The following is a 16,562-nucleotide window of genomic DNA, read 5'->3' as shown; positions in this document are numbered from 1 at the left end:
ACAACAATAATAATAATAGCAATAATAATTGGGAGGGGGGGCGTGGCTGTTCTTATGTTCTCTGAGGGGAGGCTCACCTTCCCACACTTTGAAAACCCCTGATCTAGAGAATTCGAACAGCAGTTATCCCCCACATTGTCCAAAAACCGTCTTGTGAACTTGTGGCAAAACCATGAAACAAAAACAAAAAAATATACAACTCAATGGCTGCCACTGAGGTACTTCCGGGTCATTTCACTCCGTTAGGAAGGTTCCTAAGCTAAATGGACTATTCGACTGCAACCCAGGCCTCAGGTTTTCCTAGGATCCTTATCGTAGCATTCGCAAATGTGTCATTTTAAAACCATCAGGTTATGAGAAAATGACAAACATTAAGGGTCAAGTTTTGGAGTCACAGAAAGTGCAGTTTTATTGAAAAGACATTGTTGAAAGACAAAACGTGACTAAAAAGGTCTACAAGTTCAACACATAAGTATTTACAGAATGGGAATTCACAATGGGTATGAATGGGTTTACATGTTGTTGTCCGTTTTATATTTTGTTGATGCTGGCAGCCGGCAGGGTGGATTTGTCCAAGTCATCAAAGTATGGGTGAGTCATGGCCTCACGGGCTGAGATCCTCTTGGGAGGGTTGTAAGTCAACATTTTCTGCAGTAAAGAGACAAGAGCAGGAGGTTAGAGGTGCAGCACCATGAGCTTTTAGAACTCTGCGGGAAGTTTTCCAAACACATTTTAGTTTAAACAAGGTTTGTCCTGATCCAATCTCAAGCATCATTCGTGGGCCATTGTTTATGTCAGCTGTCCCACAGGAGGTTATACTTGTGAAGCTGACTGGTACGTATTGTCTTTTGCTAGCATGTACGGCAAGGCTATTCAATTGGCGGCCCACGGGGTGATATTTACTGGCCCTTTGAGTATAATGATAAAAAGTAATATACTTTTTTTTCTTCTTTAAGATTTTTTTTGGGCCAGAGTGCCTTTATTCTAGAGAGGGTGTTAAATTGAGAGATAGAGGGTAAGACATTGCCTGAAAACTTCTGCGGGCTCAGGTGTCGAACCCACCTACTAGCTACTGTAGTGACAACTCCTGTCATTTATTGCATCTCTGCGTGAATGATTAGATCATTTCACCTAAATTAAATCAAATTAATGATGTTGATGGTTAAATGAGCTTCACATGTAGGCCTACTGAGTTCTGAACTTGCCATTTAGATCTATAAAGGCCTTGGGGCTATGTTGTTTGATTGAATTAAAGACAATATATGCACTCCACTATGCTGTTGTAGTATTTACTGTATCTGAAGCTCTTAATACAATTGCTCATATTTCAAGCCCCTTGCTTTGGATCATTTTCATCAACCGGCCCCCATTCCAAACTAATTGAATAGCCCTGATGTACGGTGTGGAGCCCCACAAACAAAAACATCTATTAATGTAACAGGGTTCCTGCAGGTTTCACCAACTCAAATTTAAGACTTTTTAAGACCACTTTGTATAAAATGTAAGACTTATTTCACGGCAAGAAAGTATGAAGGAAAATTGCTATGAAAGAAGAAATACGTCCCATAATTACTTACAAAGTAAATGTATTCATGTTCAACATAAGAACGATGACTGAACATAACAGCATAACAGTACACAGAACTGTGTTAGCCAAAAAGTGTGTGTGTGTAGTGCTAGATCGTATACCGCCTGGGTTTTAGGCGGCGGAAGTGATGTAATCGTGGATGAGAAGTCGGCAACTTTTGTATTAAAAGTTTAACGTTTACCCTAAATAGAGGAGTTCCGCTCACGCACGTCTTGTCACAAATATGAGGTTCATTAACGAATAATGAGATCATACTCTATATAACATTAAAATGTGTGAAATATACTTACATTTCAATAATAATGGTTTGATTATTAAATAATAACTTGCAGTTCTTATTTGTGTTGCATTTGCGGATAAAACCCAAAGAACATTTAGGATATATATATATATATAAATACTGGTCAGATATCCACCAGATCTTTTAGGGATTTTTGTCTCTCTTGGAGAAATTGAATTGCAACATCAAATACAAAAGTTAATCTGAAACAAACTCAAATACCATAATGAAATTAATCCACAAATTAATTTAAAGGGGACCTATCATGCAAAATGCACTTTTGTACGTCTTTTATACATGAATATGTGTCCCCGGTGTTCCAGGGAACTCACCAAGTGTCAGAAAACACAACCCTCTCTATTTTCCTCCATACCCAAATCTCTAAAAAAGGGGCTGCAACGGATCTGATCCAGATTTGAACACTGTCCTGACGTCAGGACGGTGGCGCTATGGCTATTGGGCCAACTCCACCAATCAGGAGGAGACAGCCACGGCCATTCCCGTTCGAAAGCGCTGGAGACGCTGTAGTACATATGCCAGGCCAGTAGATGGTGCTGTTCTCACTGAATCAACCCTTGCAAAAACAGAGCTAAAAAATGTCAAATTGAGCAAAATGAGGCATGGCTAAAATGCATGATCTGTTTGGTATTTTGCAAAAAAAAAAAGTATAAATATGCCTTATATAGGTATGGTCCTATACTATATTATTCAAATATAGCATGATAGGTCCACTTTAAATGTTATACCTGGAAACACAAATACACAATAGAACATTTAATATGCTCGTCTCTTGTCCTGGGTGGCAGATTACGTCACTTCCGCCGCTGCTGCACTAGCTAACGCTGCATTAGCAAAACAAACGCTATTTTTTTTTGCAAAAGGTGCAGCGGGCTTCAAACACGTTCCCCTCCACTGGTTTCAACCAAGCACTAAATTCGATGTTTTCCAACAAAATATGGTTGAACTTACATTTCCCCATATTTGTTTGTGAATAGATTTGAAGATACCTGAGTTTCTAACTGCCGCTAGCTTGGTTGCTAGGTTACTAGCTGGGTGTTCTCCGATAAGGGGCCGGGGGAAACAAAGTTAGTGATGGTTCCATGTTGATTTATTTCAATACAAATTGTTGGAGGGAACTGAAAGGCTCTTACCGTACTGGTTACTTTGCAGCCCGGACAGTTCCCCCAAAACACATTTAGACGCCATCGCAACACAGAAGTACCTTTCAAAAATGGAGCCCCCCGAGGAGCACCTGAATGCACCATTGGCCTTGGTGCAACAACATGTATCAACATCTCTGTGTTTACAGAAATCAAATACATTTTTCCCATTAGCAATGTTAAATATGTAAAGTTTGTGGGGCGGGTAGGAAATGTTTTCACTTCTTATAATGCATCCAGGATTTATGAACAGTGTTAGTTTTGCCAGAGAGGGGCTGGTTTAAGTTGTTTTAATTTCTAAATAGTTCCTAACTTATATTCAGTAGTTGTCCTCAGATGTTATGTTTTTATATATTGTTAACTCATGTCCTTACCGCCAGGAGGTCCAGGCCATTCTTATCCAGGTTCTTCACCATTGACGACAGGTTGCCAGACTTCCATTTAGGGAAGGTGTTTTTGTAGTCAGGTAGGCTCTCTACATCTGGCCACACGTCGTTGTTGGGGGTTCCCAAGGTCCTGGAGAGAACAGAAAGAGAGGATTCAGAGGGGGTACATGGTGGGCCTCAGGGCACCGGGACCCTCAGGAGCGAGAGCTTGGAGGAACCATTCTTCAGTCTACGAATGAAAGCCTCAGGTGTTAAGCAGTTTTTGTCCCGGGGACAAGGCTCTGGAGAGTTCAGAACTTTCAGGGAGGGAAATGCCAGGATCAGTCTACATAATAAAGGCTTACTATCGCAGCCAGCTGTTGCTGAAATTGGCAAGTTAATGCTAAGCCCACTCATTTTATTTGTGTAATAGGGGGCATTTTTATGTATTGAAGAAATATACTCAATTTTGCATTTGTGTGTTCAGAGTCAGTGATAAAACATGGTGTCATTTGCCACACTGCCTACATTTACTGCACAGCAGATGCGTGTACATCCTGGAATCAGCACAGCCATCCATGCAGTCTCAGTAAAGAAGGAACTGTGAGATATCTGTGGGTGTGTGGATTATTTATGCGTACATGTAGATTAGATGACGTCAGAGCCCATCACTACTGTAAGTACTAGATTTCAATAGCAGATACTTACTATTCTCATGTACTAGCAGATTTTTCACATTTTGCTTCATGTTCGGAAGTGAGATACTGACATAGGGACATGCATGAAGCAGATGTTTGATGCTCTACCTGAAGATCCTAAAGAGCTGGTCTATCTCAGAGTCTCCATGGAACAGAGGCTTCTTAGTGGCCAGCTCAGCAAAGATGGTCCCAGTGCTCCAAACATCCACAGGGGTTGAATATCGGGGGGAACCCAGGAGAACCTCGGGAGCCCGGTACCAAAGAGTTACCACCTGGAACACAAACAAGAGTTCACTCGGCACAGTGCTCATTGTGAGGCAGGATGCTTGTTGTTTGTCACTTCAACATTGCAGTTTCACTCCATGAATCCTGTGCTGTGTGAATGGATTCTCACCTCATGGGTGTAGACCCTGACAGGAACACCAAATGCCCGAGCCAGGCCAAAGTCGGCCAGCTTGATAACACCCTTGTTGTCTATCAGAAGGTTCTGGGGTTTAAGGTCTCGGTGGAGGACACGGCGACAGTGACAGAAGTAAATGCCCTCCAAGATCTGGTAAAGGTAGCTCTATAGGGTGGAGAAGGGTGGAGGAGGACATGGAGAGGGACACAGGTTACCGGTGTGAGAGTGAATGAGCAGAAAAATACCATGATAGCTGCAGCATATCTGCTAATAGAGTGGTGCAGGAATTAGTCCTAAACCCGGACGCGAGTTAGCATTTTACAACTTCCAGGTTTTCTCATCTAGAAGTCAACGTATTTTTGAACGCGTTTGTGGTTAAGATTCCCAAAATAAGGTCTGTAGTTAACACAAGCTGAAGATATTTTCACTTTTGTTTTATCACCTTAAACATGCGAGTTAATTCGCCAATGGTGAATGTTTGAAGCTTCTACATGTCAGAAAAAATAGTGGTTGCTAACACGTTTCTAAATGAGACGCCTTTAGCTTAGTATGAGCATTCATGTGATTGTGCTGTAGGTCATTTAAAGCATGTTAGCTTCTTGTAATAGCTGTTACTTTTCAAAAATCATAAAGTGGTGTAAGTATTATTAACATTTGTTTGCCACAGATTACTTTCTTTAAATCATACACATCACATGGAAAAATCCCATTGCTTCTTGTCCCTGGCAATGGGACTTCCAGGTTGGTGTACAAATATACTTAATCACTCAAATGAACAGGTTTTTAAACATAATCATTTAGTTTGTTTGGCTAATTACTTGTTTTATTGTGATGAAAGATGCATACATTACCATAGGAACCTGTTATCAGTAACATGTCTACTTTGGTATCGGCTCAGTCTGCATTCTAAATTAATTTGCAGGTGAGATTCTGTGGCAGCAAAGATTTGATAGCAGTACAGAAATAGCATGTAGTAGCTGAAATCATTATACCATGGATGTTTTTAAAAGCTGCACATGTATATCATATATAGCATTTAAAGTATAGAGAAACATTGAAGCATTTCAAAAAATATTTCTCTGGGAGATGGTGTTACACTTTAAGCATTTTAGCTCACAATGTTTCTTGTTGGGTTTCTTTCATTTCTTAATCTAATTCAAAAGAAAGACATAGAGCTGCAATAATACAGCTGAAAGACAAAGAAGAACTGCTGATAGAGTTTGATCACAAACACAGGTACCTTGACCAGCATAGGCTCCATGTACTGGCCTGAGGGGATAGAGTCCAGGTATTTCTTCAGGTCCATGGACAGGAACTCAAAGATGAGGTAGAGACGAGACTCCTGCATCAGAACATCCAGGAGTCTGGGATAAATACAATGACTGGTTTATTCCCAACCTTTTTCAACTCAGGGCCCACTTAAGAATCACACTCAACCATAAACAATACGGAGGCTAAATAAAGTTCTGATTGGTCAATTCAGAACATGTGACACGTTGTTAATCCACTAGAACAGACCGCTGTCAAGGACTGTAATGACCGTCGCTAAGGAGGATCAAGAAAGAGAAAGGAAAAGAGGTTAAAATAAAAATCTTAAAAATGAAAATGTTTCCACACAAATCATGTTTTGCAAATTATTTGGTGGCAAATATTGAATTTACATTTACACCCATTAATAATTTATTTGGGCTTTTAGATGAAGACCGCACACAGTTAATAAATATAACTATTATTCTGGCTAAAATACATATTTATTTTTAAAAGTCAATCAAGGAGTAATCTTAATTCAAGGTGTTTGAAGAGATTAAAAATACAATTTATTTTGAAAAAAAGTATTGCCACAAAAAATCAAAGGGTGGCTCATCACACCAAGACATGGGAAATAATGAGCTCTAACGAAGAGTGGGATTAAAGGAACAATAGATATGCTTGCCATGTTGTGTTTTTGGTGGTATTTGGTTGTCAACCTATTTTTGTTTGTGAAATGTTGAAGTGATCCTACTGACTGTATCTTTATATCTCCTGTTTTTGTCTGAGATGGGAATGCCATCTCCTATATGTTATTGTTATGTCCATGTTTGTGTCTTTAGCCTGTACAAAATAAAAAATAGCAATAATGTGGCGGCCCACTTGCAATGCCTTCGCGGACCACTAGGGGGCCGCAGCCAACAGGTTGGGAACCGGTGTCCTAATGTATACATGTGTGCGCATTTTCTCACAGGCTGGGACTCGCATGATCCCCACTTGCTTGCATATAGAGAACCGCAGTGACGCGTCCTAAAACCCGGAAGTAAGTTAGCATTTTTACCACGTCCGGTTCCTTCGACAAAAAGCAATGCAATTTCTCCATAGGATTTTGGAAAATAGCTCGAAATAAGGTCTGTGTTTGACACAAATTGAAGAGACGGATCACGTTTTGTTCTACGACATTAAATACATCAGCAGTGACCCCGCTGATGATTTTTGAAGAGTTTACGAGTCTGAAAAGCGATGGTTGTTAACAAGTGGCTGAATAGGACTACAGAAGTTGTCCAGGCCGTTTTACGTCATTACACCGAACACGTAAAACACTCCCGCTTAGTTTGTTTGCCCTGTTCTGCTTGAAAGCAAGTACCTGCCTCCTGCAAACTGTTCAAACAAACGCTTCAACTTGTACCATTTAGAATCTGTATGTTTGAATATGGATCTTAAGTTGGCGAAGCAGCGACCCTGCTGTAGTTCCTTTATAGCATAACGTTAGCATTTTGGTTCTGGCGACTAGATTTATGATTAGAAAATTATAAAAGTAGGGTAGACATGTGGATATTACCCGGCTGAACAAAACGTGATCCGTCTCTTCAATGTGTCTCAACCACAGACCTTATTTTGAGCTATTTTCCAAAATCCTATGGAGAAATTGCATTGGTTTTTGACGAAGGAACCGGAAGGAGTTTACTTCCGGGTTTTAGGATGCGTCACTGCGGTTCTCTATTGAATGCAATGGTAGACATTTCTACTGAAAGCAAGGAGCTGAAAAACATCTATTCATTATATTTCATCTTTGAAACACATCAAATCTACTTGAAATAAGATTGGAGTAAACAACTTGCTGACAGAATTTCAACAAAAACTTTTTATCAGACGATTCACAATAAATGTAGCTGTTCATTGCAAGTGTCAGAATGCAAGAGCAGTGGTGTAAAGTAACTAAGTAGATTTACTCAAGTACTGTACATAAGAACAACTTTGAGGGACTTAATACTTTACTTGAGTATTTCCATTTTATGCTAGTCTGTATTTCTACTCCAATACAATTCAGAGGTAAATTGTGTATTTTTATTCCACTACATGTATTTAATACTTTACAGATCTGGATGAATGATGTGAAATATAATCAAGTGTTAAATCAGACTTTAGTTCCACCTGGAGTAAATCCACAAGCTACCCTGCAGTATACAAAGTCATTCAAACTAGCTGCACCTTTACCAGCTTTGAGAACACTTTAATGATCAATCATTATAAAACATATCATATATATTATTCTGAAATGGACCAATCTGCACAATGACTACTTTTACTGTCGCTACTTTAACTATATTTTGATGAGAATACTTTAGTACTTTTACTTGAGTAACATTTTGAATTGACTTGTAACAGAGTATTCCTACACTCTGGTACTTTTACTTAAGTACCAGATACAGTTTTCTGTATTTGATATGTCTCTGTTATGTGTAAGAACGTGTAACGTTGCTGCCTTCTTGGACAGGTCAGCATTGTAAATGAGATTTTGTCTCAATGTTTTCACCTGGTTGAATAAAGAGTACTTCTTCTACCTCTGTTGTTGTGTGACCCATCTTACCGCACTACGTTGGGATGCTTGAGCTCCTGCAGCAGAGAAACCTCTCTGACAGCAGTGCTGGGAACCCCCTCCTCCTCACTCTCCAGGCGGATCTTCTTCATCGCCACCACCTGCCCGGTGGCCTTGTGTCTGCCTTTATACACCACCCCATAGGTACCTGCACAACAACACATTCACAGTTATGTTATCCTCTCAAGCACAGCCAGAGACATTAGGAAAAAGATACTTTAGTCTTGAACTTGTTGATTATAGGATCTACAATGGGAACAAAGCACTTATATACTAACAAAGCACTTATATACTAATAAAGGACTGGCTTATCTAAAGCCAGTTGAGTAGCACTTGAAATGGTTTGGCTCTATGAAACCTGATGTACTTATATGATTCTGTTTTCTTCAAGTTTGTATCTTCCTGGTCGAATGCACTTATTGTAAGTAGCTTTGGATAAAAGAGTCAGCTAAATGCAATGGAAGGGAGCTAAGTGATAATGTACATGTACTTCCCCAGACAGGCAGCAGAAGCAACATAGTTGAAGGGAATACAAATATAGACAAACCTTCTCCGATTTTCTCTATCTTCAAGTAGTCTTCCATCATGCCTGAAAAAAAAACCGCTGTCATGTCAAAAGTGCCATTGCACCAGATATCATCAGTTATTCTAAGCTCATTTTTTAATCACATAAGTGAACTACCATATTAAAGTCAAAGTGACTCTTCTCTACAATGTGGCCTAAAAAACCGAACTAGAATGTGAAGGCTAAGACACCGTGTAACTAACTGTTAGTTCAGCCATGGACAAATATATGTATCATACGCTTTTTAACTTGGAGATATTAGTTACTAAAAAGCCTAAATAAACGGACGTTGGTAGAATAATCGTGTAGTTAACGTTACACGTTACTTTAGATGAATATGGCTCAGAACACGGTTTACATTGCCCCAGTCGTTAGCTGTTAACTAAAGCTTTTGTTTCTCTTAGAATAACGACAGTGAAGGGGTTACCTTTATGGATTTGATACTATAAACTGCCAATTGTCTTTATGTTGAGCAAGCAACGTAAGGTCACCAACGTTAGCTTAGCTAATGCTAAAACGTTACCTTCTATTCGTTTTCGGGTGGCAGCTGACCGTTTTTCAGACCAGATGAAAATTATCCGAGTTTTCAACTGACCTGACGAATAGCTCAGTTCATATTTCAACCTGTATAAAAGAAAAATAATAGTTACCTGACTGTGCGTCGTTTGATGAGGTATGTACTCTGCACACAGACGGCTGCTGAATGCTGACAGACTCTTTTGAATTGCTTGCAGGAAAACAGCGGTTCAAAATAGACCAATGAGCTACACTCGATGGATTTGAAAACCGCCAATCAGGGAACGGAGTTCAGTCACGCGGACTGAGCGGGAGACGACGCGCCGACGTGACGTAACGTAAGGCAGTTCTTCTGTCTCTCTCTCCCAGGCAGGCAACCAGGCACCTATCTCTGCTGTATCCGATATCCACAGGCTGTGTATAAAAAGTATATATTCTATTATAAACACATATTATAATCTCTAGTGGTTTAACTGACATGTTGTGAAAGCATATATTTGTGCTTTCACAGTGCTCAGATTTGACTCACCACCAGGGTAAGAGCCAGTGCTTTTATGGACAGAGAAGCTCAGCAACATGTTTCAGACATAGACTGTAGGTTTCAGGTTGTTATGTTCTCATGAAAGAGACACAGAAATGCCATGGTAAGGACCAGGCCAGTGGAACATAATCTACAATATGGAACTATGGAAAGCAGTTGATATGATGGCATTTAACACAGCTGGGGAACAAGCTACACGGCTGTTTAAAGTGAACAGATACATAACATACACAGCTGCTCTGCGCATACAATTATGGGGTAGCCTACAGTATATCTATACCCATATTTTAATATGGAATAAGTCATTGCTTCTTATAACATGATTGTAATATATTATTTACATTCACAGTTAAATATCTCATACTTCTAATCATTTGTTTTAAGCAGCTGTACAGTGTGGTACTATGAACATGTATAAGAGGATAAATGCTGTCCCCAGTGTCGCCTAGCTGTCCACATTCAGGCTCACGTTGTGTTTGTATGGTCTATACATGAATTAAAACAATATGAGTGGTACAGATGAATGACTGCCATTCTCCTAAAGTGTGTTAGTTAAGATTAAATCATTTCTTTACATTGGCTTAACATCTGTCATTTAAACAGTGGCACATTCCAGACTACAAAGAACACTTCTGATATGTGTAGCCATTTGTTTTTAACTGAAAGGTATGTTATATACCCTTTTGACATTATAGTTTTTCTTTCTGTTGGAGAAGATGGTTATTCTCAATGACTTTAAATGTGTACAAACTAAACAATGAAGACCCCCTTTATGTGAACACATGATGTGTGAGTGTGAATGAAGACCAGTGAGGGGCCTCTGAGATGAGCTGTGTGAAGCTGACCTCACAGCTCCAAACCTGAATTTATTCCATTTCAACATGTACATATAAATTACAACCACAGAGATTCTTAGATGAAGTGTTCTGAGTGTTCTGTTAGTGATTACAGACAGTTAACAACATTACATCTTTACAGAGTCAGAACCATGAGAAACCTGCTGATCTGTCTCATACTGTTAGTCCTCACATCAGCTTTATCAAACCACATTAAAGGCTTAAAAATACTTAAAAAAGAACAAACAAAACCTTTGAAATACAGTTAGATTCAAGTTCTGTAAGAGACGTAAAAACAACATCAAAATGAAATTTACTCTAACTGCAAACAAAGTGGGATTCATCTGACGAGAACCTTTCACAACCCTTCCTTATTTACACATTATATACAGAACGCATGGCTTCATTCACAATTCTTAAAGAAAAGCTTGGAGCAGTCAAATCTGCAGTACAGGATGGAACAAACTGCTCTGCTATGCGTGTCCGATCATCCACTCTGATTTAAGGTAGCTTACTAATTCACATGTTTTATGCAAAATACACCAACAAATCTTGCATCAACATTAGATTTGAAAAATAACATATTGCAGGATAAAAAAGAATATGCTGCTTAAAATAACAAAGCAAAACAGCCATTAATATGACGTCATTACAGAAGATTTCCATGTGCAGTGAAAATAGGTACATATTTGTTTCTGAAATGAGCACAAGCACAGAGGTGAAACTTTGAAGTTACTAAAAGGTTGAATGTACACATATCAAAGATCAGCCGGTTCCTAAGCAAGTTGTGTGTTTCATGGCAAACATGGAAAAGCTACTTCCTTGTTCTTTGACAAACTGCCCTTACAGTGGTTGTTTTCTCCATTTTAAGAAGTAGTGCATGTGTTTAATAGATGTCCTCTTTTTAAAACCTGGTGTGTTTGGTTGCAGCCTGACTCCACTGTGGTGCTTAGCACAGTAGACCTGCAGGAAATGGCCCCTGAACCTGAGAACTGCCCCTTGTTAGAGAGCGGTGTGTTCAGAGGTGACTTCATGCTGCAATAGTGGGTGTGTCAAATTCAACCAAATAAGTCCTTACAAATTCAACAATCCTGCCTTTCTCATCATCTTAACAAATGTATTCCATGAGTTTCCTCTGACGGCATGATCTTTCACTATGTTGCAAGAGAAAATACACATTAAGGAAATAATGATAAAAGGCGGGACCTTTCGGCAACAATCAGACTGAATGGATGCGTCAGGTCCTATGTTGCTAGCCAAAGCATCTCCAAAGCATCTAGCAACAACTGTGCTCTCATGTCCATGCTCGAGCTGGTTTAAGGCTCAACACATAATCATTTGATCAATACTGGGATAGGAAATCCAACTGAGCTCATGCTCAGATTCTGATGTGTTCAGGCTTTATACTAAACACATGTCCATCAACAGATTCTTAACAGTAATGACCGGTAATCATTACATTACCAGGATCTTTAATGTGACAATACCAGACTTAAAACAGCAATATCTTAACTGAGATAAAGTATTTTACTTGTGGACTACCTTTGCAGCTCATCATTTCTCACTAGCTCTGCCGTGTGTGCAATAACTGTGGCTTGAAATCATTCCATTTATAACACGTAATGCTTTCAAAGTAGAAGCATCAAAGTCTGAAATCCTGCTTTCATTACACCCCAAAGTTTTAAAGACATAAATACATGAATAACTTTGCTATTCCTACTGTAGAGCTTCACCAGTAACATCTGTCTAAAGGAGGGTGCTAGAGAAAAGTTCATAGAAGCTTTAAAACTACAAGGTCTCCCTTGAAAAAGAGATGGATGATCCCAATGGGACCACCTGGTGAAATAAAGGTTTGAAATGAAATGAAAAGGATTCCTCCATGATATTCTGGCCTGAGGTGGCACTGAAGGGAAGATCCTTTACCCGGTAACAAGAATGAACTCTGCTCAGTAAATCTCATCTGCTCATTTGAATTTGATACTTCTAATGTTTTCTTATACTTATCTGGCGATGGTGGGACTGTGGAGCTATAAATAAAAACACCACAACAAGTCTCCTACGTACATTAGAGGTCATTCGTTAACAGTACTCACCACTCCGGGCTCTAACAGACAGCGGACTGACACCTCTGTCCTTAAATGGCACTAAGCCAACATGAGAACTTTTGTTCAAATCAAAGCCACATTTACTTTATTTACAATTTAAAACAACACACCATATTTATCTGTTTTTAAATATTACAATATTGTTTCAGTCACCACCTTTACTAAATTAACTGGACTTAGGTTTGGACAAAAAACTTCCTAGAGTGAGTGAGTTAGACGTTATAGAGTGGTGCAGGAATGAGTCCTAAAACATGACTTAGCATTTTCCAATTCCAGTTCCCTCTTCTCGAAGTCAAAGGTTCATAGGACATGTTTTTATTTAGAAGCCTGAAATCATGTCTGTGGTTACACAAGCTTTAGAGATGTTCTTGTTTTATTCAAAGATATAAATGAAGTCTGTAATTACGATACTTGTGAATGTCTTAAAAACAGCGGTAGCTAACAAGAGACTAAATAAACCTAAACATTATCATGCGGAGTCTGCCTTTATCTTAGCGGTGGTGACGGGCATTCATGTGACTGTGATGTAGTTCCTTTATAGCCAAAAACGTTTTACTTCTGTCAATAACATTTCATTTACACAACAAATATCATAAAGTGGTGTTAATATGTGGAGATGATCCTGCTGAACAGAACATCTAAGTATCATGACTGTTTGTTTGACACAGAGATTATTTTCTGCAATTATATGGAGATATCCCATTGTCTTTTTGTTGAGGGAGCCCTTGCGAGGCTAACTTCTGGGTTGGCCTACAGAAACACTGCACCACTCTCTAGAGTAGCATGCTATGCTCTGATTGGTCGGGGGATGAGTGTGTGTGTTTGGTGTGACAGTGTCCACCACTCATCTTATCTCCTAAAGGCCACACCTCTCTCAGTCTGTGTTTCGTTTGATCCTCCACCTCTGGGTGTGTCTCAGGCTCCACCCCCCTCTCTGAGGTCAGAGGTCAGCCAGCATCAGCAGCCTCTTCTTATTTTATAGATGAGATGAAGTGGAGAAGCACAGTTTCAGGGTGTATGGGTTGGATCCATCTGAAACCACACACACAGACACAAACACAAACTATTGGACACCCTTGGCCAGGCAACATCACAGATAAATGAGTAATCAGCCATGCCCTATTTCTTCTATATTTCTGTGTTGTGTCTTCATTGTAATGCTTTGTGTCGTTGTTTTTCATTGGTATTTAGTTAGCAGTTACTTTAGTTAGTCAGTGAAGCTGACTCTTTGAGGGGGATTTGTGTATTATGTCATATAATTACACATAAGTCATATATTTTCTTTTTTTGTAAAGATATGTTTTGGGCCAGAGAGTGCCTTTATCAGAGACACAGCGTTGAAAGAGGGAGGTAACTAATGTGTGCTTTTCTTTAATATGTTAGCTTATTCTGTATTATTGCATGCCTTTTTGACCTGCTATGCCACTGTTGCTGGAACAATGTAAATGTCCCTGCTGTGGGACTAATAAAGGATTTCTGATTGGGATAGAGGGAGGATAGGATCACCAGGATCTCTAACCACTGGGCTATCCAGCAAACACAGCAGACATTTATTTTCATCTGTGCAATGTCTCTTTAGTACATCTTTTGGTCTCACATCTTTAATAGCCACATTTAAGGAATAAAATAGTATGTGTTTATGTCAATATGAATATCATAATGTATAAACCTTGTATATTTTAAAGATATCAAATCTAAAAACATTGTCTTTGTCCTTAAGCATGTCCTCAGTTTGTCTCTGCTCAGCATATTAGGGTATATGGTCAAGTAGCATGGATGGAAGGGCTCATTCTGTATCTGTAATAACTTTAATGCTCTTAATATTTATTAACAATATCACAAACCAAAGAGCGAGAACACCACAGATAAAACAGAGCAACACTCCGACACAGTCTGCATGTTGAAGAGATTGGGGTCCTGTGGGGGAACTCCGTCCTCCTCCCTTTCATAATGTTCAGTATGTATTTTACCATGATGACTTAAATGTGCAACAAATGACCCATGTTCAAAAGAAGTGGTCAAGTAATATGTGACTATCAGCAGTATGGAGAGGAAATGACAAGGCTATACTTAAAGGAGAGGTGTCATGCTTTTCCGGTTATTACCCGTCCCCTTGTGTGTTATGAAGGTTTTTATGCATGTAAACGGTGTGCAGAGTCAAAACCCTCAAAGTACACCCTGTAGCGAGTAAAACTCTAACACAGAAAATACCTCCCCAAAACGCCTCGTTGGAGATACGTCATTGTCCATTTGATTCTTCCGGGTACGGGATGATGTCATGCCGTACCCGGAACGAAATGGACCAATCCGTGGAGCCGTTACGTTACGTCCGCAGACCCATTCTCACAGCGTTTATCAACCTTTTTCTTACTCAATATCAAGCCACACTTATTGTTTTTACTTCGGCAGTGACTTTGTGTGTGCTCAGGATGAGTTTGGCTGTGTTTCGCTATGTATCCTAAACAAGGAAACAACACCTCCACGGAGCTCAGCGCGATTCACAACGTCCCGACCAATCAGAGCACACTGTGCTCACAGGGAGGGTGGGGGCTGGAGCTATTGGAGCTACAACGAGCCGTTAAAGGCAGAGAGTGAAATTCAGTGAATACACGTAGTTTACAGAGATGCTGTATGAGAAACCAATGTGAGTTTGGAAAAATGCACAGTATAAATCTATTCTAGTAGACCTCAACAATGGAATTATGATCAGTGGAAATGGCCATGACATGTCTCCTTTCATATACATAGATCTGACTTTCCAGTGCTATTACAATCAGGCTGAATGAGAAACTGAGTGTTTGAAGACAGACTCACTGGGGATCCGGATCTGATAGTGGTTGAGAACAGTAAGAACCTCCACAGCCTCCGTCTTACTGTCAAACTCCAGCAGGCCAGAGATGGTCTTAGAGGAGGCTAAGGGACACACACGAGAGGAGTGATTACAACTGCACACAACAGGGGGTTGAAGGTGAAAAATCAGTTCACAAAGAGAAGTCAAGTAATGAATAATTTCAAAGACATTCTAATCTTTAACAACAACCTTAACCTTAAGAAAGTTCTACTCACGTTTGGCATCAAACATCTTGAATTTGACAAATCCTGGCACATCATGCTCCGTACACAGCTGCCAAAACACACACAGAGAAAATATGAGGCAACACTTATGCACCTAATGCACAACTTGACTGATGGTGTGGCCTGATGTGGAGGGGTGTTTAACACATACACATGTCCACCTGTCCCCAGCAGCACTGAAACTCTTCTTTCTGCATCATGACATTGTGTGAACATCAAATATTACCATGCTCATTTAGCCACCACTTTAAATAGTCATAAACAACATTTGTCCGTATTTCTTAAATCAGCCTGTTTTTAAAATATAATTGAATATCTAACAAAATATATTATGGAAACATTTACAAATAGATGTTCTCTTTATGTACATATATCTGATTTATATGTACATATTTGTTATTTATATATTTTGGGCATTGGTCATACATTGACATAAATATTGCATTTGTATTTTTAATATACATATGGCCTTTCTGTACATCAGCTTTATGGTAAAACTAATGCATAATTGTGTTATTCTATTTGGGGACACTTCAATACATTTGAATGATAGGCATAGTTTCGTTTGGGAGACGTGAAGAATCCA

The 16,562-nt window shown here is 39.4% G+C and overlaps 2 protein-coding genes across 2 annotated transcripts in view; both read right to left on the bottom strand.

Moving 5' to 3' along the window:
- Positions 1-378: 378 nt before the first annotated feature.
- Positions 379-9,647, bottom strand: cdk1 (cyclin-dependent kinase 1). The gene is made up of 8 exons (XM_034131970.1): positions 9,554-9,647; positions 8,886-8,927; positions 8,330-8,486; positions 5,732-5,855; positions 4,486-4,656; positions 4,200-4,363; positions 3,403-3,544; positions 379-648 (listed from the first exon to the last, which is right to left on the bottom strand). Exons 2-8 carry the CDS (start codon positions 8,923-8,925, stop codon positions 532-534), a joined length of 915 nt encoding a protein of 304 aa, XP_033987861.1. The 5' UTR covers positions 8,926-8,927; positions 9,554-9,647; the 3' UTR covers positions 379-531.
- Positions 9,648-10,781: 1,134 nt separating this feature from the next.
- Positions 10,782-16,562, bottom strand: part of LOC117483592 (heterogeneous nuclear ribonucleoprotein L-like) — a 48,729-nt gene continuing 42,948 nt past the window's right edge. Inside the window, exons 12-14 of the mRNA XM_034131968.1 lie at positions 15,968-16,025; positions 15,716-15,814; positions 10,782-13,933 (exon numbers count right to left, since the gene is read on the bottom strand). Coding sequence (XP_033987859.1) covers positions 13,878-13,933; positions 15,716-15,814; positions 15,968-16,025 — 213 coding nt within the window. The 3' untranslated portion in view covers positions 10,782-13,877. The remainder of the gene's footprint in view (positions 13,934-15,715; positions 15,815-15,967; positions 16,026-16,562) is intronic.

Source organism: Trematomus bernacchii, unplaced genomic scaffold (genome assembly GCF_902827165.1).
Source record: "Trematomus bernacchii unplaced genomic scaffold, fTreBer1.1, whole genome shotgun sequence".
Taxonomy (NCBI): Eukaryota; Metazoa; Chordata; class Actinopteri; order Perciformes; family Nototheniidae; genus Trematomus; species Trematomus bernacchii.
The sequence above is the reverse complement of the archived record's forward strand: the minus strand, read 5'-3'. Positions and strand labels throughout refer to the sequence as shown.